Genomic DNA, 23999 nt, shown 5'->3' with positions numbered 1-23999 from the left:
TTTTAGAGGATTTAAAATAAAATTATTGTCAATGATAACGACCTGCATACTTCGTTTTTCTTTTTTAATTTCACAGACAATTTGAAATGGTTATTCCCACTGAAGACTCTGTTATAACAGAAATGACATCGACATTAAGAGACTGGGGAACCATGTGGAAACAGCTCTATGTGGTAACTTTTTAATGGCATAGTTTTTCGGATAGAGAATTGTTTTAAGAATACTTGAACAAGGGTAAGCACTGACTAATAATTGAGCACCTGCTGTGAGGCACTTGTACTCCTCCAGAAATTGGAGATACAGAGCCTCACAAGACATAGTCTTGTTGTAATCTGTGTGTCCGCTAATCATGTGTTTTGTGAGTTCTTCTTCAAACTGTAGGAATGTAAAACATGATTTTTCTGGCATCTAATCAAATAGAATGGTTTACATGGAACTTGTGTTAGGCTTTCTGAGTATTTTTGATCTTCAAAGAAAAAGAAATTCCTTTTCAGTGCAATTGGAGTATTGGTGGCATTTTATTCTAATTTTCTGTAAATGATTCAAGTGTACTGAAAATGATAGACTCCTTAGGCAGAATGAACAAGAATATTCTAAATATACAAGGGAAAGGAATGTTTCTTGAAAACCAGGGGGGTGGTCCATGTTTGGGGGTTATGTTTTTATGTACGTATTTACTTATTATAACAAATTGTCTTTATTGAGAGCTTAACTGTGTTGCAAACCCTTTAGAAGTACTCTGTATGCAGTATCTCATTTAATCCATACAACCACTCAAGGAAATTGTGACCGTGATCATTCCCAGCTTACTAATGAGAAAAATGAGGCAGAGAGTGAAGTACAGTACTTGCTCTGAGCCAAGCAGCTGGAAAATGGCCGAGTGTGGATTCTTAGGTGAATCTAGGGCCCTCACTTTGGATCTCTGAACATGTCTGAGGAAGATGAATGCTGTTTCTCCTTTTATTTTCAAAGACGTTTATAGAACAGCTTAATCATTTGAGGGGATGCGTTCAAAATACAAAGGTGTACTTAGCCTGACAAAATGATTTGAAACAGCTTGTCAAAGAGAAAATCCAAATTAGTGAAGGACATTGGCACAGAATGACAGTTTTTATTGTCTGTTACATATAAATGAAATAGGATATTTCACTGAAGCAAGAAAATCTTAAAAATAAAACCCCTTTTGATGTTGGATTTCTCTGACCATGCCCTCCTAGAGCTGGTGGCTTTAGGACTCACTACTAAAATCCACAGGGCAGTCTGAGATGAAATGCCAGTCTAAGCTTTGCTGGAATGAGGTAAATGCAAAGTCAAGATAACTGAACTCAGGGGCTCTGTGCTGAGAGGCAGCAAAGGAAATGCAGATGTCCCTTTCAGGTTTTTTTTTTTTTTTTTAACAGGAAGAATATAAAATCCAAGTATTATTTCACTTAAAATAACATTGTACATAATATTAACGTGGAAATGAAACTATCTGAAATGTTCAGGTCATTGCATCATTGAAATACCCAACATACGAGTTACAAAAATAATGGCAGTGTAAGTGTCATCCATTTGTGGAGCTAGAGCACCAGCACTTTCCCTTTTATGAGGCTGCTTGTGGGGAACAAAGTTGAATTTCCTCTTGATTCTGCCTTATCTAGCTATTTTTACCTGCTTTTCAGGTTGCAGGCATCTATTTTGGGGACATACTTGATTGGCTTGAAAAATCTCTGTGTTGTAAGCTCTAGGAGTAACCTTCCAGCTTTTTAATGTCCTGAGTACTGGAGATGGAGAGAAAGTTATTTAAAAGTTCCCCCAGATACTGGCATGGTAGTCTGTTATGTTAGGAACAAATATGAAGTTTAACCTGGAGAAAGCAGATTTTTGACCTTGAACATGAGGTTGACTTGGCTATTTATGTTGGGCCTTTTGGTTTCTCTCTTCCTGATAAGAGTGTTTCAAGCCCAATGTTTTAGTTCAGATTCATCATACTTGAGCATCCATGTTCTTTTCCAGTGTTTTTTAAGGCACCTGGATTCTCCACTGGAAGATGTTTGATGAGGATAATAATATCTTGTAAATTGTAAGCAGTTTATGAGATAGACTTAATAGTAGTAGAACATTTAGCTTAAAAGCTCATGGTAAATACTTAAGAAGTGCTAGTTGCTCTTTTTAATGTCATTGGTAAGAGCCTAAATAATATTCTTTAAAATATCACTTAATAAAATATCAGTAACGTAACCACAAAAAGCTTAGGAGAAATACAGCAGCCATCTTTTACTAAGTACTTCTGTGCAGGCCTTTGTCTCAGTATTTTATATCTTTATTCCCTGGGGCTCTGCCAGATTGTTTTTATTCCCGAATCTTACCAGAGATAACCTATTCAGGGTCCCACTCTAACTGGTGAAACTTGAGTCTGAAGGTAGATCTGCTGCCCCAGAACCTATGCTCTTTTCATTTTGAGGCAAATGAGAACTTCCCCATTCTCTAAAACACTACAATACTCACAGTTCAGTTTTGGCTTCATTTCTGATGCATTGCAGGAACTTACAGATAATCTTTTGTTCCAGGTGTTTAATATTTTACCCTACCCTTTTCATATACTGTTAAATCAAGAGGATTTTTGATGTTTCTAAATAGTCTTCATAACTGTCCAGTTTTTCAAGAATCATCATTTTATGACTAGTTGCCAGACCAGATAGGTACTGGTTCCACACATTAGGAGAGCAGCTTTGCTGCTCAGGGCTGAGGTATGTCCGTTTTCCTAAAGGGAGAGCTGACCAGCTGGTTTTCATTTTTCTGAGGGAACCGGCTTCCTTCTCATCTTAGCGTTCTCTTAAACTTAGGTACTAAAGGGGACATCATTAGAAAATTAAGCCCATCCTCCTGCACGACTACAAAACACCTTCCCCAAGAGCAGGGAAGGTGACTCTCGCCCTGTGACAGTCATTGCAAGAGGGAGCTGCCTCTCCATTTTCCTGCACAAGACTTGACTTATTTTATATCTTCCTTATGTACTTTCTTTGACTCTAGTGGACCTTTCCTCGTGACCACTGACATCCTCAAGGTTTACCTGATCTTCCCTGATGGTTTCCCATGACCTAAACAGAATCTACCTCTCAGGATCCACAGTATATGACCTCCTATAAATCACATTATTTTTTCATTCATTCTCCAGCGGCTGGGGCTGCCCAAGACAGACATGGTGTCTGTGGTTGGGAGCTTACACCACGTGGAAAACACAGACACTGAGCAGTGAATTACTAGAAGATTGCATTACAGTGTCCCTTTAATGACTTGTATGGGTGTGTATTAAATGAGTAAAGAGTGAGAATAGAAGAGCAAGCTCAATGGAGTGCTTTAGGAGTTAGGAGTGTGATTATTTGTATCTCAGAAGACCAGGGATAATATTATGGAGAATGCTTCGTGTTTCGCCAGCACATTTGTTTAACCTGCACAGTACATTAAAACACTTTAAGTCAGCAAGTATTGATAAGGCAGAAGACATTTTTTTTTTAAATAAAATTAGAAAAATGTGTTCTGACTGAGCCTCTGTACCTACCCATCACACAGAACTTTGATATTTCTAGAAGTCTATCATTGTAGAGAACTTCAGATATATGAAAATCTCAATACTTTAATGTCCTGTATTGATGTTTTAGTAGAAAGTTAAAGCATAGCTTCTGGTTAAGAAAGATGAAGGGCAGATATTGAGAAATGGTTTTTGCCCTAAGCACATGGGTCAGAGATGTAGAGTAGCTTTTGGTAAAGACACAATATTTGTAGAGGGCTTATTCTGGACCAAGCCATATTAATAACAGCCAACATTTACGTGATATTTATTCTAAGCCAGGCATTATTCTCACAGTTTTAGTATTTGAACTCATTAATCTTTACTGTGACCCTACCAGGTAGTTATTATGATACTCCTTCTACAGATAAGAAAATACACACAAAGAGGTTAATTGCCAAAGGTTTTTCAACCAGAAAATGGCAAAGCTGGAATGCAGGTTAATGAGCTGGGCTCCCGAGTCTGTGCTCTTCGTCACTGTGCTGTACTGCTCTCTTCACAAACATTGTCTCCAATCCACAAAACAACCTTACGGGGAGATCATACTGTCTCTGTTTCACAAATGACAAAACACACTCGCAAGGCCTATAAAACTAGTAAGTAGCAAAACCAGGATTTGAAGCCAGGAGTTTAACCCATCTTCCTTACATTAAGCTGCCTTGCTTAATGAATTTCTCAGGGGAGAATATCTTGAATCTACATGAATGTTTAACAAGTAAGAGGGAAAACACCATTTTTTTTTTTTTTTTTTAGAGGTGTGACTAGTGACCAGAGAGTAGCAGCGAATGAGTCTGAGAGCCCTCGGTGTACCCAGCTTATGATGGGAAATACAGTAAACATTAAGAGCAACATGCAAGAAATAATTAGGAAACAGTATTTTCCTCTGAATTGGCCTTAATTGTATGCAGCCAGTTCAGAGAAGGGGGATGAGAACATGGGCAAAAGTTATCAGGGAAGATTCCTGACAGAAGTGGAATTCAGGTGGAGCCTTGAAGGACATAGAATTGGGAGAGAGCTACAGAAAGGAGAGTTTGAGATGGAAGGGGAGACAGGGTGTGCAGACTCCGGGCACAGAGGCGTAGTGAGGACGCTGTCTGTGCTGGGGAGTCTTAGAAGTGAGGTAGACTCTTGGGCAGAAGAGCAGCATCGTGAACCTGGATGAAAGCGTGTAGAGTGGCAAATGTAATTGACAACACGAGGGGGGAGGTGTCTGTTGACAGAGAATCTGTCAAGCGCAGAGAGGGTAATAAGCAGGACTTAGCCTTCCCTTTCCTCCACGGCTACCTCACAACTCACCATGGGGACTGACCACCGATTCCACATTTGTGTCCTTCCCAGAGAAATGAAGGCGATCTCTTCCACCGGCTGTGGCACATCATGAATGAAATCCTGGATCTGCGGCGGCAGGTGCTGGTGGGCCATCTGACCCATGACCGGATGAAGGATGTGAAGCGCCACATTACTGCCCGCCTGGACTGGGGCAATGAGTGAGTACTGTCCATCACAGGGGATGGAGGGTGTCTCTGGTGACAGATGCCACTTAGGTGTGAGCCACTACTTGGTATTATCTCCAGAAAACACCATATGGGTCTTTTTCAGCTTTTTTCCGTTTGTGTGCTTAGTGCAGACTGTCACTGGTAGAGCTGAGCACCGCATCCTCTAGGGCTGGTAAGGGTGACAGGAAGTTGTTTGTTCTCTAGTGCCCTGTGAGATCAGATGGCATGCATGTGCTCACAGAATATGAAATGTTTACAGGGATCAACCAGATATGGCTTCTGCTAAATAGGTCTTATTTAAAAATAGGCTTTGGGTTTGGCATGTGTATTTGCTTTTAATATATACCACTTCCGTACCATGGTAATATGTCACCAGAGTAATCTGGAGGGAGACACTAATGCTAACAGCTCCCATTAAAAGTCTTAAAACAGGTGCACCGGTGGGGCATTCATTATTGCCCTAATTCCGCCTGTGTGTATATATTAGGCTCTTTGAGGAGCTGCTTGGGAGAACTCCGTAAAAAGCAGACCAAGATTTACTTTTAAATAAAACTCTAAGTGACTAATCTAAAATAACAGCCAAGCACTGTAGTAAATCTCATCACTTAAAGCTCTAATCAAGGCTCATGTTGTACTAATACTAAGTATGAATGTTAATATGTGAGTGAGAAATTAGAATAAGCTTTGACTGTGATCCTAGGCTTGTTGAAAGAAGTTAAAAGATCCCTCAATGTCATATTTGGTCATGTCCTCCTTCCTTTCCTCTCCCCAAGTCCCCATTTGCTGTTTGGACCTTGAAAGGATCTTAGGACTACAGAATGAAAGAAAGGCAGGCAGAAAAGGAGAAAATGGCCAGGCATATACCACAGATAAATTTGCCTCTTACTGAATCTGGAAAAACTGATTTGAAGCTAGTGTGCTTTTTTCTCTGAGCATAGGAAATTATTTTATCAGAAGCCACTTTTTCTTAATTATTCTTTTTTATTTTTACTTTTAATTTTTAAATTTTATTTAAAACCAAGTTATTTAACATATAGTGTAATAATGATTTCAGGAGTAGAATTCATCGATTCACTGCTTACATAGAACACCCAGTGCTCATCCCGAGTACCCTCCTTCATGCCCATCACCCATTTAGCCCATCCCCCACCCAACATGCCTCCAGCAACCCTCAGTTTGTTCTCTATGTTTAAGAGTCTCTTATGGTTTGCCTCCCTCTGTTTTTATCTTATTTTTCCTTCCCTTCCCCTATGTTCATCTGTTTTGTTTCTTAAATTCCACATCTGAGTGAAATCACGTGATATTTACCTCTCTCTGGCTGGCTGACTTACTTTGCTTAGCATAATATACTCTGGCTCCATCCATGTTGTTGCAAATGGCAAGATTTCATTCTTTTTGATTGCTGAGTGGTATTCCAATATATATATATATATATATATATATATATATATATATATATATATATATACACACACACACACACACACACATATATACATACACACCACATCTTCTTTATCCATTCATCAGTTGATGGACATTTGGGTTCTTTCCATGATTTGGCTATTGTCAGTAGTGCTGCTGTAAACATTGGGGTGCATGTGCCCTTTTGAATCAGCACTCCTGTATCCTTTGGGTAAATACATAGTAGTGCAATTGCTGGCTCATAGGATAGTTCTATTTGTAATTTTTTGAGGAAACTCCATACTGTTTTCCAGAATGACTGCACCAGTTTGCATTCCTACCAGGAGTGCAAAAGTGTTCCCCTTTCTCCTTGCCAACATCTTTTTAAAAAATGTTTATTTATTTATTTTGAGAGAGAGCATGCATGCACAGTGGGGGAGGGGCAGAGAGAGAGAATCCTAAGCAGGTTCCACGCTGTCAGCGCAGAGCCCGACTAGGGGCTTGATCCCACGATCCTGGGATCATGACCTGAAACTGAAACCAGGAGTCAGACACTCAACTGACTGAGCCACCCAGGCACCCCTCAGAATTCACTTTTGATTCTGCCAAGATATGACCTAATAGAGGTATGAACATAGGAACCTGCTAACACATTTTAAATCTCATTCTCACCCAGAGTCCTTCTGCTGTTTTGTTGAGCAAGATGTGCCATTCAGCCTTTTTACAGATGACCGGTATGGTAGCCCTAATTTATTTATCTCTAGGAGATTCATTCCTGTGGGGTGTAAACAACCCAACGTGTGGAATGGCAACAAGACACTGAACTAGGAACGCTGCTTTTTTAAGACGTGAGACAAATTCCTGAGCCCTTCTTGACTTTACTTTCTTCATCCATGGAAGGAGTAGGTTGAACTCAATAAGGTCCAAGGGTCTTTTCGCTCCAGGGCAACATGATTCCAAACACACAACGTTTCCTGAGGAACAGAGCTTGGCAGCCATTTGTGCTGAGCCTTCAGTCTTGTGTTGTGAGATGAGGCAGCCCGGGCAGGGTAGATCTAATGGTTGCTGGAAAGGGACCCATACTGTCTATCATGTGTTTCTTTTTTTATTTTGAAAAAAACTTTGAGTTTTCACTGAATTATATTGGCTCTTAGTCATTATGGTGGTCTAAGTTTAAAAAGTAGTTTGTAAATAGGAAGAAGGTTGGATGAAGTAGTTTATCAAAAATAACTTGGAAATATAGAGCAGGCAAGAAGATGATACTTTTTCAGTTTTAGGAAGAAAGATGATGACAGAGGGAAAAACGTTAATTATGACTGAATCATGACTCAGTTTTGACTCACGTAAGTTCCAGCTTGTACTTTGGGCAGTTGTGTGGCTAATTTATGGTAAGTTGGTAAAACATGGATGCATGAAAACGAGCAATATAATTTATATAGCTCATCCTCAAATTCATGAATTTTCTGAGGTCTCATTTTGTTTTCTTTGAGCAGTTATTTAAAAACAATTTACAGCGCACAGATTGTGCATTTACCTTATTCTTGTAAGTATAAATTAGTTTTCTTATTGAATAGTGCTAAATGAAAAGCAAATTCAGATAATTCTATTCAATGTTAAGCTAGATCATACTGTCCTACAAAATTATATGTCAGCATGTAGATCTCTGGATGAGCACAAGTTTAAGAATGTTCAATCTTGGTGGACAGCCTCTCGTTTGCTGTCCTGCCTGCCACTCCCTTGTGGTATATTCAGTAAACTTCTGTCTCCTTTCAGGAGAAACAAAAAAGAATGTTCAATCTCAAGTTATCTATCACACTGCTGAAGAGTGGTAAAGGGAAGCCCTTAGGATATGGGATGCTTGAGAAGAGGAGGAGGAGATACTCATTTTATTCCCTAACAGGGCCATGAAAAGAAGTGTTCTCACCTGGAGGCATCAGAGTTAAAATAATGGTACCTGTTTTTGTTCCCCATAGCATCCTGTGCTGTCCTTTGACTTTCCTGCTAAGATCATACGGGAAGGAGAATCCATTCATCCTTCTTTCCTGATGTCCAGGAACATTTTAATGACTGCATTGATATAGAACTTGACCCTCCCCTCCCCACTCTGGTTTCCTGTATTCTGAGAGTTCTTTTTCCATTTTCTCCCTTCCCACTTTGCCTCATTTCTTTTTATTGTTTTTAAAGTTTTTTTTTAAATGTTTATGAGAGAGAGAGAGAGCGAGAGAGAGCGAGAGCATGAGTAGGGGAGGGGCAGAGAGAGAGGGAGACAGAGAACTCGAAGCAGGTTCCATGCTGTCCGTGCAAAGCCCAACATGGAGCTCGAACCCAAGAACTGTGAGCTCATGACCTGAGCCAAAGTTGGACACTCAACCGACTGAGCCACCTAGGCACCCCCTTCTTAGAGGTTTTAAAGCCCTACCCTGATCCTGTTCTGTGAGCTAAGAAACCAAACAGTGGGAGAATTACTCTTTTAAAAAAAATTTTTTTTTAACATTTATTTATTATTGAGAGACAGAGAGACACAGAGCACGAGCAGGGAAGGGGCAGAGAGAGGGGGAGACACAGAATCTGAAGCAGGCTCCAGGCTCTGAGCTGTCAGCACAGAGCCTGACAATGAGGCTCGAACTCATAAACTGCGAGATCATGACCGGAGCTGAAGTCGGATGCTCAACCGACTGAGCCACCCGGGCTCCCCGGAGAATTATTCTAAGGATATACCTAGGAATTAACAAAACAAAATAGAAACAGATAAAACTCTATTCACATAGCTGGGACTCCAGGAAGCCAGAAGTTCAACAATCAAAGCCTTATGAGAGAAAGAGACTTGCAGGTTACAGACTTCTGGGGCCCAAAGCCCAGGAGGTTTCTGGACTTCATACCTGCTCCAGAACCTGTGCAGCTCGAGTTGGTCTTTATTCATTCTATAGTGATATAGATCAGCTGCTCTTCACGTTATCTTTTCTTCCTCATGTCACATGGCTGATGCTCTGAATTTCTAGGTCCAAATACTCAAAGAAGGAATCTCATTGAAAGCCAGTATCTATTATTCCTCTTTAGACTGAGCATTTTATACCAGCCCCTTAAAGCTACTGGCCAGCCCAAGGATTATTTGCCTGCAGGTCAGGTGCCTATGTGTCGGCCAGTCAGGTGTTGCTTGGGAAGGGGAGATGGTCAGATGACTAGACAGCCTCAGGTCTTCTGCGTGCCTCCCAGCAAAGAATACGGGTGGGACAGTTTCTCGTAGGAGTTGTGGGTGAGGTAGGTGGCATGATTCATATGTGGGCATAAATCTTCTTTCCTTTGCTAGATAATCTTTCCTCAGCAATACTGACCTGGTGTCAAACGATGCCTTAAAATTGTAGTGCAGTGGTTCTCTCTTGGGAGGGGGTAGAGAATGGGAAAGAGACCCTATCAGAACCCCTGGTGAGGTCTACCAAGGGGGCTGTGTTAGTATGCTACGACCGCCATAACAAAATACCATAGACTGGGTGGCCTAAACCACACATGTATTTCCTCACAATTCTGGATGCTAGAAGTCCATGTTTAAGGTGCCAGCAATTTCAGCTTCTGGTGAGGGCTTTCTTGCCGGCTTGCAGACAGCTGCCTTCTTGCTGTGTCCTCACGTGACCTATCCTCTGTACCTGCCTAGAGAGAGAGAAATCTGTGCATTCTTCTTATGAGAACACCAGTCCTATTGCATTAGGACCTCACCCTTGGCACCTCATGTAACATGCGTTACCTCTTTATAGTCCATGTCTCCAAATATAGTCATTATGGGGTTGGTCTTATTGGACTCCTACAAAAACATTTTGGGAGGACATATTCAGTCCATAACAGGGAGACATGGTTATTTTAAGAATCAATCCTAGTGCTGTTTGTGATTTGAAAGTTCAACAAAAATTAGAGAATGGGAGTGTGTTTCTTAAGTTCCTCAAAGAGAAACATAATTGAAAAAAAATCAAACTTTTTTTCATGTCTGAGACAACTAGTGCCATCAAGAAGGTCACAGATGTATAATCTTGAGAACAACTGTCCCTCAGGGTAGCTGGGTCAGTGCCTGGTTTGAAGCTAGTGCAGAACTAATAAATTCTACTCATGAAACCTCCATTGACTTTTGGGGGAAGGACAGAATTTCAGGATTTTTCCCTTTTTTTTTTTTTTTTTTAAACACACAAGTGAGAAGCTGTGGTTTTGTAACTGGAAAAGCCATGGCGGAAGGCATCCATGTTAGAATGATGTTGTGAAACGGACAGAGATCAAATTATCCTCTGAGAATTACATGTGAGACCTGGAATGGGGTAACTGATGGGAGCCTAGGGGAGACATAGTATCTTGACCTTGATCTCAAGGGCATTGCAAAGCCATCATGGTACCTTTGGGATGGTCGTGGTTGGTTAAGTAGAGGAATAGAATGATAGACCGTTGATATCAGTGTAGTAAAGTGGTGTCCCTGGGGACCAGTATGTTAACCGAGGTCACCAGAGGGAAACTGGCAGTTATACTTCCTTTCCTCTCTCTTTGGTAGGACATCACAAATCCTTGGTCCTGCTGAGGCTGGATGTATAATCTTAGAACACTTCTCAGTCCAGTAAGCCACGTGCGGTCACCTAACACAAGAGATCAAACTGTTTCGCCGCCCCAGGCCTAAAACTATGCTGCCTTAATTCCTCTCCCCTGCCTTTCCTGAGTTTCTCCTAATAACTGACCCCAGAACTCGCTGTGACTGAGGACTGCACGCGTGTTGCCAGAGATCCACATTAGAAATATGTTAGCTCTGGATATGACTAGGTGTTTTAGTGCCGAGTATAGTCCTAAAGGCCAACCTCCCCTCTTCTCAACTCCAATTTCTAGAACAAAATTATGCCTTGTTCTTGTTTCTATCCCAGTCCAAGGTGGAATGGTTCCTGTGGTGATAGTTTGTGGGGTGCTCATGGCTCCCCACCACACAGCATCAAGGCCTCTGGTGCCAGTCCATTCCCCTGATTTACCTGCCTTCGTCATCTTGTGTTTCTCAAATTATGTCCAGGGACCACCTTAGCTATGCTAGATACTCCATCTGCGGTAACAAGTTAATACAAGGTAAAAAGTATGAGAGAAAGAAGCATGGTGGGTGACATATCTAATTTCAGGGTGATACAGTAAAAATGATGATTTTTTAAATATATTCTGTAGAAATGACATTTCCCCCAAACTTTTGCAATGTGTTTTCTAGACAACTGGGACTGGACCTGGTGCCTAGGAAGGAGTATGCGATGGTGGATCCAGAGGACATCAGCATTACAGAGCTCTACCGATTGGTAGGTACAGGAAACCTTGGCTCATAACCTCACTGCTAATTTTGTGGTTTCCATGGCACTCTTCGTACTTGATTGATTTTGTAAGAACAGGATGTTCCAAGTTTAATTTGGAGCAAGTAGAGAATTGAGAGCTGAGGTGACCATGCCCCAAGTTAAAAAACCGAGGTACTTTCCCTGTTTGAGAATCACATGACGTGCTCCGCTGAGCTCTCAACATTTAAATACTGGGAAGTAAAACTAAAGAAGTTTTAAGTTCTTTTGCACATCTTTGTAGCTTTCATTAATCTAGTGAAATGCCTATAAGTCATACATATTTGTCTGTGTGTTTCACAACAGGGCTGTGACTAATGACATCCAGTTATTGATCCCCAGCATGTTACCCCACTCGGTCCTCCCATTACCACTATGCCCAAATACCATAGAAAGTGTCTCCTCCATTGTCTCCAACTGCTGGTGTCACCCCCACCCCTCCTAGACCCTAATCCATCTTAAGTGCTAAAGTCTGGTAATAATCCTAAGATATTTGATCATATTGCCCACCATGGAATCACCTGTGACTTGAGTTTTCTTCTAGTTACATGGTAGGTTAAGGTTCACTTATTTACTTGGCATCTAGATTCCCCAAATCTAGTCCAATCTACCTTGTATTTAGCCTTGTATTCTTTTTTTTTTTTCAGTGTTTATTTATTTATTTTGAGAGAGAGTGAGAGAGGGCATTTTTTATTCATTTATACATAGAACATTTGTTCATTTATACATAGAGCATTATTTGCATTTTGAAAATGTTTATTTTGAGAGAGAGAGATAGAGGGGAGGGACAGAGAGAGAGAGAGAGAGAGAGGGAAGCCCAAGCAGGCTCTGCACCATCAATGCAGAGCCTGATGTGGGGCTCGAACCCCTGAACCATGAGATCATGACCTGAGCTGAAATCAAGAGTTGGATGCCCAACCGACCGAGCCTCCCTGGCACCCCTAGCCTTTTATTCTTAATACTTGCATAAAAAATTAACTAATCTCTTGATATTAACTAGGCCCTTTTAAAACCCCCAATAAAAGAAAAATGTGTTTGGGAAGGGCTTTCAAAGGCCAAAGCTCCATGCATCTTACAGTGATGCTCAAAGGAGTACCTTTTGCAAGATCCTGCCTCTTTTGGATAGCTTCCCAAGCTTACAATATTCTTCATAGAATATTGGGATTTTCTTCGCCTGAGATTATCTGTTTCTGAAAAATGAGAGGAAAAAATCATCAGTAAGCCCATTAGGGCTTATGTCTGATTATAGAAAGCAATTCTTGTACCACTTTTTTTCCTTAGTCGCTCATCTGTTTGGATTATCTACACTTTATTATATCAGTTGGAATTAGTTCTCTTTTTTTGTAGAGAATTTCCTTCACATTGAGCTTCTTGAGAGTGATGTCTCATGTGGCACACCTTTGTGCCAAAGGTGGTACACCTTGACCTTTGCGAGTCAAGAAGCAGGAAGTTTGTGGCATCAATGCTAAGCAGAATATTGGGTACGTAGCAAAAACACAGTTAAAGGTTAATTGGAGGGAGGCAGCGAAAGAGGAAGGAGACAAAGTAAGAGTTTTCCAAGGTAAAATTATCACTAATTCTTAGCTTGTATAACAAATAAAATGAGTATAATTGATTTGCCAGTCATATCCTTTAATGAGACATCTTTATTTTAGTTGTTTTATTTAACTCATTAAGCATCAAATTTGTCTCTCACTTCTGTTTTTTAATCTCACTCAATTTGAAGTTTCTTCAGAGTGGGCACTGTCTTATACTTCATCTGTTATGCCCAAGATAATCTTGTACAGTGCTTTGTACTTAATAAGCAATCACTCACACTATTTTTGAGGTTGTTATGGTATTATGAAAAGACCAGTGGGTATAGATCCAAAAAAGTAGATGTGAATTCTTTCTCTTCCCTTTACCAGATCTGTGGTCTTGAGCTGATTGCTTAGTCTCTCTCTCAAAACTTCAATTTCTTCGTCTATTAAGTAAGGAAATAATTCTTACCATATTTGTTATGAAGATGAAGTAAGAAATGCATGTAAAATACCTTTGCTTGGCAGTTAATGTTGCCAGAGCACCTAAGCATTTAGTTGATTTTCATGCTTCATTCACCTTTATTTCATCCTTATTAGGCAAAGTGGCAAGAATAATTGATACCTTATATGGTAAATGTTAAGACTAGATCTGGCTGTGGCCAATGAAATAAGTAATAGAAGCTTCGACATAAAACAAATTTCTTTCTTTCTCACAATATACAAGCCAACAGGCAGGAAGTTCTGGGCTTGTATGTGCTTTCATGGTGTCAAAAGTGATACAGGCTCTTATTTTTCTGCTCTAAAGTACTTGGCTTCCATCATCAAGGATACTTGAATGTATAATATAGCTGCAAGAGCTGTAGCCATTACGTCCACTCTCCAGCAGTAGAAAAGAGGTAGGTTCTGCTCAGTTCAACAACTTGAAGGGAGCTTTGCTGGAAATTCCACACAACATTTGCAGTTCCATTTCACTGGCCAGATCATACTAGTCACACCTCCACATTTAGCTAGGAATATCAAATATTTGATAAGCAACTAATAATGTCTTAGGCAAATAAATACATTTTATTTTTTCTAGTTTGATTCTCTGTGTGTGTGTAATTGTATCTTTGTTCCTTTCATTTTGTGTCTTATACGGGATGGCAAATTGACTTCTTCTCTTTCAACATTCTAATTTGTTAGTGGTGGTGCCAGGAGTGCTACGTTGATAGGACCCTAGGGTCTTACCTGGACTCGGATGGACTAGCAATGACTGCCACAGGTGGAAGAGACTGCTGCTGATGAGCAGTGACCACCATTCGAGGGTGTTTTTCATTTTTAATACCTCAAAACCTAGCCCCAACTCTTCATTTGGGATTTTACATGAAATTTCTCCCAGTAGTGTTTGTATTTTACTGTTCCTAAAGCAAACAATAGCCCAAGAAAAATGCAAATTATTATAAACCTCAGAAGGACATGTTACCTTCAAGCTTCAGGTTTCGGTTTATATCCTGGCGTAGCAATACTTCACATTTTCCATAGCACTGGTCTTTTCCTGTGGGTAACATATAGTGAGTAAGACTTCCTTACCAGGAAGAATTTTGCAAGTATCACCACCAAACCCTTTTTGTTGTTGTTGTTGTTGTTGTTGTTGTTGTTGTTGTTATTTATTGTCTCTTAGGGATCAAGGGCCATGGCATACAGTAGAGGTTGTTTGTTACCACTTGTCTTTTAAATGTCTTCTCCATGTTCTATTTGAAACACAAGTGGTTGCACCTAACTAAATCCATACATTATCATTGGGGTGGGGGGGGAGGAAGTCTTGCTTTAGGTTTTTGATAGCCCATTAGCAGACCTTTTTCACCCGATTATGTTCATCTAAGCAGTTAACACATGCTAAACCTCACAGTGTTAACATATGTCCACTTGGAACTTTTGGTTTTCCGCCAAAGGCCAGATCTCAATACTTCTATAAATAAAGAGAACCGTAGCTAGATTCTCTGGTTATCTGGGCATGCAGAGTATCTTTTTACGAACCTTTCTTGGTTTTATAAGATCATGTTAGCTGCTTGCTTTGTGATCCTTAGTGTATGGACCAATGGTTCTCAGAGCAGGGGACATTTGTCAATGTCTGGAGACATTTTTGGTTGTCACAAATGGAGATGAGGTGGGATGGGGGTGAGGAGAGGTGCTGGTGGGTAGAGGTCAGAAAAAGCTGCTAAACATCCCACAAAACCCAGGACAGCCCCACAACACAGAAATATCCTGCCCAAATTATCAGTAATGCTGAAGTTGAAAAACCATGGTATAGACCATTCACCCAGTAATTTATACATTATATGAGGACACAAAATTTGCATACCTTAAATAAATCTTTGGAATGAATCTCTTTCTTTCCTAATCAAAAATCTAGTTAAACTGTAAGCACATTTAGAGTAACTGATAGGTGCCTTTTAACCATAAATTATTTCTGAGATGGATTTTTGTCTGTTTATTACAACTGCCAAATTATCGCCCTTGATGTGTGAACATGCCTTTTTAATTTTGTTTTTGTAATACTATTTTCACAGAGATATTTTTAGCATTTCTCCATAGTAGTGAGTTTCCAAGAGATAAATAATCATAACCTACTTAAGTCCAAATCTCTTCCAGACCTGGAACAGTTGTGGGTGAAGGGAGGGGGGACTTTAGTGCAATTTGTGAGGACACACGTCACATGTGCATAATCAGGGTGGAAGCAGGCAGGCTTATTACAAGCATGCATGCAAAGATCCAAGGTTGCAAGGCAGTAACTGCACAGGAGATGCAACAATGCATTTTTTAGTCAGCTGTGATTTGCATGTCTTAGCATATGATCTCAATCAATAGTTTTCAACCCTCATTGCACATTAGAATCACCTGGGGAGCTTTTAAAACTATCACTCTCTTGGCCCCCCCCCCCATCCCCTAGAAATTCTAATTTAATTGTTCTGGGATAGGTCCTATGCATAAGTATTTTTTAAAAGCTCTCTTGGTGATTCTAAAGTGCAGCCAAGGTTGAGAACCACTGATCTAGATATATTGAATTCCTTGCATGAGTAAAGGAGCTTTCCCCCCCTCCCCCCCTGCCAGGGCTTAGTTTTTAGTGACTGATGCTAGGAACTCTGTGCTATTTGAAGACCAGACAACTCCTTGAGGTCCTTTATTTAAATAAGGTTTTTTTATGCCTGTTTTTCCCACTCTAGTCTTTTGGTAGTCATTCATTTGTTCACGGTACTTGGTGCGGTATTACCCTGAACTTTTAAGTATACCAGTAGATAGTTAGCATTTTTCAGAAAATAAAAAGGCTCTCTGTGAGTTAAAGAGATGTAGTTATGTGAATGTATGATGCTTCTTTTGCTCTGTTGAAAAAGAATTTTGAAAGAGCAATATAGAGCAGCCTTCTCAGAAAACAATGCTTATGCCTTTTTTTTTTTTTTTTTTTTACTGATAGAATATTTCTCTGCAGGAAGCTTTTTCTAGCAATTATGACTAACACATAACACAATGCTGAGGTGCACTTTACAAGAAAGTGTACTTAACTTCACTTTCACAGAGAGACGTCCATTGTACCTGTTGAGTATACAGTGATTACAGATGCATTTGGTTAATTGGGGTTTTAAACTGTTTACTTTTTGAGTAGTTCAAATTAAAGATAAAAGCATGAAAAAATCATGGTAATTTCATTGTTACATTTACAACTGTAAGTTTAGATGGCATATTTTTCCTTTCAAATGTTGGTCAGTCAGCACTTGTTGAACTAAGAAACATAAAAGGATAACTAATGTACAGAATTATGTACCTTAACCATAAGCAAAGGATATCACCTCATTACTATGGAGTTAATTCCTGAGCTATTTTTTTTTTTTTTAATTGTCAGGTCACCCAAAAGAGGTGGTCATTAGTAAGTCTTTGTTAGGAAAGCAAAAGTCCTCCACATTCTTAGCACCTGTTCTGTGAATACACAAGTGTTTGTGTATGTTTTCCCCATGCTCTTACCCTGAATCAGTTCTCCTCAAAGGTGGTCCATGAACTAGCTGGACCATGAACTGTTTGTAGTTGGTCCAAGTACAAAAATGGTGAGTAAAGGTTTAGAAACAAAAAATATCTGTTTATAGTAGATTGAGGGGAGAACAAGCTGGTTTTTTTTCTCTACATAGTCTGAGAAGCACTGTCCGAGATGGTTCTTCGGCCCGGCTCACTCTTTGGCTCTTGGCCAAAGTATCACTGTCTCAAGACGCCTCCTCTGACTGCCCGGATGCAAAGGCAGATTGCTTCCTTATAGATGTTCATGATAATCTGGTTCTTCCCTTCCATTCGTCACAGTGTATTTTTCCATCTGTATGTGGGATGATTTTGCTGATGTCTGCTCCCTCTGGTAGATAAGATCTGTGAAGGTAGGGGCTATTTCTGGTTTTCCTCATCAGTGTGTTCCCAGTGCTTGGCACATAATAGACATTTAACAAGTATGTGTTGCCTGAATGATCACACGCATGTTCTCTTCACCCCTGAAACCACGGGTGAATCCTTTCCTCCTTTATTTTGTATTATTTCCCACTTCTGATTCTGCCTCCCAAGTGTAGCCCATGTAGCCATATTGAGGGCAGAAATGAGATGGATATGGATGCTGTTCTTCCCCTTAGACATCTCACTGACTTGCCCAGTCTGCCTGCATATAGCTCCACTGCAAGTTAGAAATATCTTCGTGCTCTAGTGATTGAATATCACTTGCCACAGCATGTCTCAGAAAACTACCACAATTTTGCAATTGAGTATACATAAAAGGACTTTGAACTATGACAGATGTGAAGTGACAGCTGCACTGTTCAACTGCCATCAGTGAAATGACCAGACAGATTTAGTCTGGTTTTCAAAAAGAATTTGTTAATGTTTATTTATTTTTGAGGAGGGTGGGTCAGAGAGAGAGAGGGAAACACAGAATCTGGAGCAGGCTCCAGGCTCTGAGCTGTCAGCACAGAACCTGATGCGGGGCTCGAACTCACAGACTGCAAGATCATGACCTGAGCCAAGGTCAGACACTTAACTGACTGAGCCACCCAGGCACTTCTAGTCTGCCGTTTTAAAGATGACTAGTAATTTGTTCTCACCTCGGAAGCTGATAAGGGAACAGTAGAATCTTTTGAACTTCTTACTTCATAGATCTACTCAATAAGTTGGTATCTTTTTTTTTTTTCTTTTTTTTGGTAAAGCTTATTTATTTTGAGAGAGCAAGAAAGTGCAAGTCGGGTAGGGGCAGACAGGGGAGAGGGAGAGAGAGAGACAGAGAGACAGAGAGACAGAGAAAGAGAGAGAGAGAGAGAGAGAGAGAGAGAGAGAGAGAGAGAGAATCCCAAGCAGGCTCCACAATGTCAGCCCAAAACCCATTGTGGGGCTTGAACCCACAATCCATGAGATCATGACCTGAGCCAAAGTCGGACTCTTAACTGAGCCACCTAGGCGCCCCAAGTTGGTATCCTTTTAACATTAATGATTAAAAACCAAATTATTAAAGCAAGATTCCTTAATGGTCTGGAAACTTCATGGTTTCTTATTTTAGGAGTTGGAAGAAAATTTGGAATGTAACATCCAAATAGATGCCAAACCCACAGGAAAAAAAAAATGATGGCACAGGACAACTTAATCATACTGTAGCTATCTAGTTTTTGGATCACATTGTTTTCTTCAGTCCATGCTTATCATGTTCTTGTTGTTGGGGGTGTCCTTCAGATGGAGCACCGACATCGGAAGAAAGATACCCCAGTACAGGCCAGCAATCACCACCTCTTTGTGCAAATGAAGAGCCTCATGTGTTCTAACCTGGGAGAGGAGCTTGAGGTCATCTTCTCTCTGTTTGACAGTAAAGAGAATCGGCCAATCAGGTAACGGCACATGAAAACCTGCCTTGAATGTTTTAATGTTGGAATGGTGAGTATTTGTAATTGGCAAGCTTTGGGATATATGACGTTGCATACTTTAACTCTGTCAGCCACTATTTTCTCATTTGTAGAACTGTGTGAATTTCTAAGCTTGCCTACCCTCTGGAGGTTCCCATGAAAGTTAGATGTGTGATGCCTATAGAAGTTCTTTGAAAAACTCAAAAAGGCTCTAGAACCATGATAATTATTACTAAATGAAAGTATGGCATTGATATCAGGTCTATTATTTGAGTTACTTGGTACTGATAATGCGAGGAACACGTAATCTTAACTGTTTTATTATCAGGCTCAACGAGTTTTATTTTTGAAAATTTCACTAAACAATTACATTATTCTTATCCTATCTGTATCGGGTAATATTGAGAAAGACGTAAATACTTGGAAGCCTTCCCATTAGAATTTTAGAGCTGTGACATAGTAAACAGTTTCACATACTTTTTTTTCTTTTTAAGTTCTCAGAGTCTTTTCTGAGGGCAAGTTTTCAATATATAGGAGAAACCTATAGTGAATATTTTGGTTGTCTTTCAAAGGCCTCAACCCTTGTTGAGACTTTTTTGTGTTTTGAAATCTTTTAGATTTGTTTAAAAGCTGAACACAATGCACCCCATCTTTTACCTTAAAAATTTTAATTTATAATTTAAATTGTATCACACAAATCATACATAATGACCCAACTTTACCATATTTTTTAAAAATTATGCTTACTAAATAAATGCTGACAGTTTTAAGTAACTCTGAGCCACATATATTGTTTTATAAACACACATAAATTCTGGAGTATTTTTTCCTGGTAAAAAATATTTTTTTTTCCTAAGAAATATGTGTGAAGTTTACTTTTAATGCATTTATAGCCATAAAATCTTTGGTGAATTATTTTATATGTTAATCATTACCTACTAGTAAGAGGACTTTTCTGGACAGAGGACTATATCCATACAATTTAAAGATAGCATTTTGGGGTAGAAAGGACAGAGTTTATGAGATGTGTAAATAACTGTGATAATAGTTTCAAAATCTGCTTTACATACTTTTGGAGGAAATGAATCAGTGAGTTAGAAAACTTTTCCCCCTTCACAAACCAGCAGTACTAAAAAGGGAAGAAAAAAAGGCTTGAAAAACAGATCCAAGTTACAGCTTAGCACTTGCTTTAGAAATAGGGAAGATTATTTAGAGATAATACTTGCTAACATATTGAAGTCTGTCTTAGCTTGGTTTTTCCAGGTAGTTTAACAAGTTCCTCATAACATTGTATAATATGTTGTCTCTAAAATAGTTAACAAACAGTGAGAATGTAAAAGGGAGGCATGAGGTCACTCTTTTGCTCAGGCTTATTAGGCTAAGGTTTTGAGGACTACAAATTCCCCTTGGCCACTGATGTTCACATTGCATTACTATAGGAAGTGCATTAATTTAATTTAAGATTAATATTGGCTGGTCTCGTGGTTTCGTCGGGAATCGACAGAATTCCCCTTGTTTTGTTCCTGTTTACTTGGTGAAAGTAGGAAAATAAGCTGGGTACAGTAGCCTCAGAATATGTTTTTGCAGTCCCCAAGTTCAGACCAGGAGCTGGACCTTTTTCTTAGTCTGTGAGGTGTGCCGGCCTCCCCCTTCTCCCTCTGCCCATTCTTCCTCTTCCCCTCCCCTTTCTTCTGTCACACGCACGCCTCTAATAAACCACCTGAGAGGTAATGACCCTAGAAGAAATCAAGCCTAAATCCTTCTTCATTGTTTCTACTTACTGAGTTTGGCTGTTGGCTCTCACCTCCCAAACTCATTATCACCGTAAAGATGATCTGCAAAGAAATGAATAGGAATGAAAATATGTGCTTAGTAGGTGTTAAAACAGTCTCACATTTATTTGCTTGGCTTTCTGAGGCCTTGGGCAGCGTAGTGATTGTTCTTTTAAGGAGCTTCTAAAACCTTGCTGTGAGTGGCTTCGGTTCCATTGATGGCACAGGGCAATATCACCATTAACTCTTGAAGAGGCCTTACGGTGCACAGATCTGAAGACTGGACGTGATTGTGGTCTTCCCAGTTGACTGCTGCTTCCCTGACCTCTTCACTCACCTCTGTCTTTTCCTTCATCTTGAAACCGGTGACAGGTCTGGCTTCCTTTATTGCTCCCAGCATAGCTAATGAGTGTAAAGTATTCACATCTTCTCAGGAAAGAGTATCAGAAAGGTAAGATATGACTGTGAGACTTCCTTGTGTTTCTTCTTAGGCCCAACAATGGATGCAGTATGGGATGTATGGTATTTTAAAATCAACATGCATGTCTTGTAAAGCTTCCTTTTTTTTTTTTTTTAAATAAAATTTCAGACGTGAAACAGTAGAATAGTATCGTACACGTGTACCTGCCTTCAGCTTCAACAGTGATCATCTCAGGCTGGTTCTTGTTTTAACCACACCTCTTTCTGGTCCTCTTCTTTGCCCCCAGATTACTTGGAGGCAAGTCCTCGACATCCTTTTATTTTTGTATGTAAATATTTTGGGGTATAGCCCTAAAAAGCAGAACTCTAAAGAAATTACTGAGAAATGAATATTCCCTTATCATCAGATATCCATATCCAGGCAGTATTCAGTATTCCCATATTGACTCATAAATATAGTTTTACAAATTCCAAATAAGGAGGTTGTAACTTATAAGATCCATATAAAATCCATATATTGTAGCTGGTTGTTAAGTTTCACAAGTCTCATTTCACCTTTTTTTCCTCCTCTCTTTTTCCCTCTTAGATTTTTTTGTATTTCTCTTTTGAGGAAACCAGGTCATTTGATTTTTATTTTTCCTTTTCTGAGTTCAAAGTCCAGCCCAAGTAATGAAAGCCCATAGACAAAAGATGGTATGTTTAAGTGAATGCTTTTGTTGTTGAAGATCATTAGTGCTCTAATTTACAAAAAATAAAACACATTTTAAGTGTAATCTGACAGCATTATCCTGACTATTAATCACAGGAAGTTACCTTGTCCTGGTGTAACTAGAGTGACTGACATGTGCAAAGCCTGGAGAGGAGTGATGATGAGAGGTAGATGTTTATTTCTCCCACAAGGCAGACAACTGGTTAGGACTTTTTTTTTTCTTTTTTTGTTTTAACTTTCCTCCTCCAAGAAGCAAACAGCCAGCATTTATTGAACACTAACCATTTTCCAGACTTCTTTCTAAACGCTTTAAAAATATTACCAGCACTGATTTTATAGGGAGTGAACCAAGACACAGACAGGGTAGGTAACTGGTCTAAGCTTATAGACCCGGCAGGAGGCAAAGCTGAGCTACAAGCTGGCAGTCTGTCCCACTCTACCCTGTGGGCCTCAGTCCTCAAGGGCTTCAGTATTTACCTGAAAGTTTCCATGGTTGAGCAGGATTTTACTGGCCAGAGTTAGAACTCCAGAGACTGATAGTATTAATAATAGGTTGTTATAAATTACTGATAATGATAATACTAGATCTAGGCAGAGGGCCTCACAAATACTCTGTGCTCCAGAAATTGGTTTTCTGAATTGAGTCCTCAAAATACTTGAAGAAAAGCGAAGTAGCATTGGCTCACCCCGTATGCCAGTGATAAAAGTCATAGCGGTACTTGGAGACGTCAAATGCAAAAGGAGACAACGTGTGAAAATGGTCCCCTTCTGGTTCACTCAGTGGAACAATGGCACACATGGTATCTCCTCAAAACCGAAGGGTACATTTTCCAAAAACAATCTTAAATTGTCACTGAAGTTGGGCCATACTTAGGAAGCCGGTTAATTTTACCTGAAGGGACCCCAGAATGTTAGGCGTCTGATGCATGTGGCATCCAACTCTTGCTATAAGCATCTGTAAAGATTTTGTCTACTTCTGACACCATCTTGCTAACGTACACCGACCCTGTACTTCTTTTCCAGTTTCCCTTCCTCATTTGTCTGTGTGACAGCACCGACCCGGAGAAGCCTGCAGATAAAGCTGCATTGGACTATCAGCAAATAGAACACACTTTTATGTAGTTGAGTTTTGTACAGTCTTGACATGATATAGCACTGTAAAACATAATTTGTAAAAAAAAAAAAAAAAAGTTTGAAAAATCTAGTTTTATATGAGTAAAATGCTTTTGGAGTGAATCTATCTGGTTGAAAGTTTGTCATTTCCCCACTCCACGGGGGGATAGCTGGAAAAGTCAGGGAGTCATTTCCCTAGATATGATCTGTAACTTTATTTTATTTTCTTCTTCTCTATTTATTTAACAAAACACTCATATAATGCTTATGATGTGCCAGGCACTGTTCTAAGCTCTTTTAAAAATATCTGTTTATCCCTTGTAACAACAATCTAAGGTAGGGACTTTTAATATCCCCATTTTTTTATGGATAGGGAAAGTGAGGCCCCGGGGTAATGAGTAACTTGTGCGAGGCAACACAGCTGGTATTTTAACTTGTAGCCTCATCAGGTGTCAGTACTCTTAACCGCTATTCTCATCTTCTTCAGTATTTATCATATTCTCTTTTCTTTTTCAACCAAGGTTTACTCACCAGTGTGTAGTAAGGGGTGTGTTGAGGGTTTGGTTCTTTTTTTAAGAACCTGGAGTGGGAGAGACTTGAGCTCCATTGACAGGAAGGATCCACTAACAAAGGAGAGGTTACACTCAGGGGAGAAGGGAAGTAATTGCTGGACCAGTGTCCCTTTGGAGGCATCAGGAGACTGGTTTGAGACTGCAGGTGGGGAGATGAGCCATGGACCAGTGACAGGGAGAAAAGAAAGGGTATGGATGTGCATAAACTGAACTGCAGGATTG

At 39.8% G+C, this 23999-nt stretch overlaps 1 protein-coding gene across 1 annotated transcript in view; it reads left to right on the top strand.

The window, feature by feature from the left end:
• DOCK4 (dedicator of cytokinesis 4) overlaps positions 1 to 23999 on the top strand; it is a 428942-nt gene that overhangs the window by 192473 nt on the left and 212470 nt on the right. Inside the window, exons 5-8 of the mRNA XM_042970201.1 lie at positions 77 to 173; positions 4892 to 5040; positions 11666 to 11750; positions 19025 to 19176. Of these exons, the coding sequence (XP_042826135.1) occupies positions 77 to 173; positions 4892 to 5040; positions 11666 to 11750; positions 19025 to 19176 (483 nt within the window). The remainder of the gene's footprint in view (positions 1 to 76; positions 174 to 4891; positions 5041 to 11665; positions 11751 to 19024; positions 19177 to 23999) is intronic.

The sequence above is a fragment of the Panthera tigris genome, chromosome A2 (assembly GCF_018350195.1).
Source record: "Panthera tigris isolate Pti1 chromosome A2, P.tigris_Pti1_mat1.1, whole genome shotgun sequence".
Classification (NCBI taxonomy): Eukaryota; Metazoa; Chordata; class Mammalia; order Carnivora; family Felidae; genus Panthera; species Panthera tigris.
This window is presented reverse-complemented; position numbering and strand designations above follow the sequence as displayed.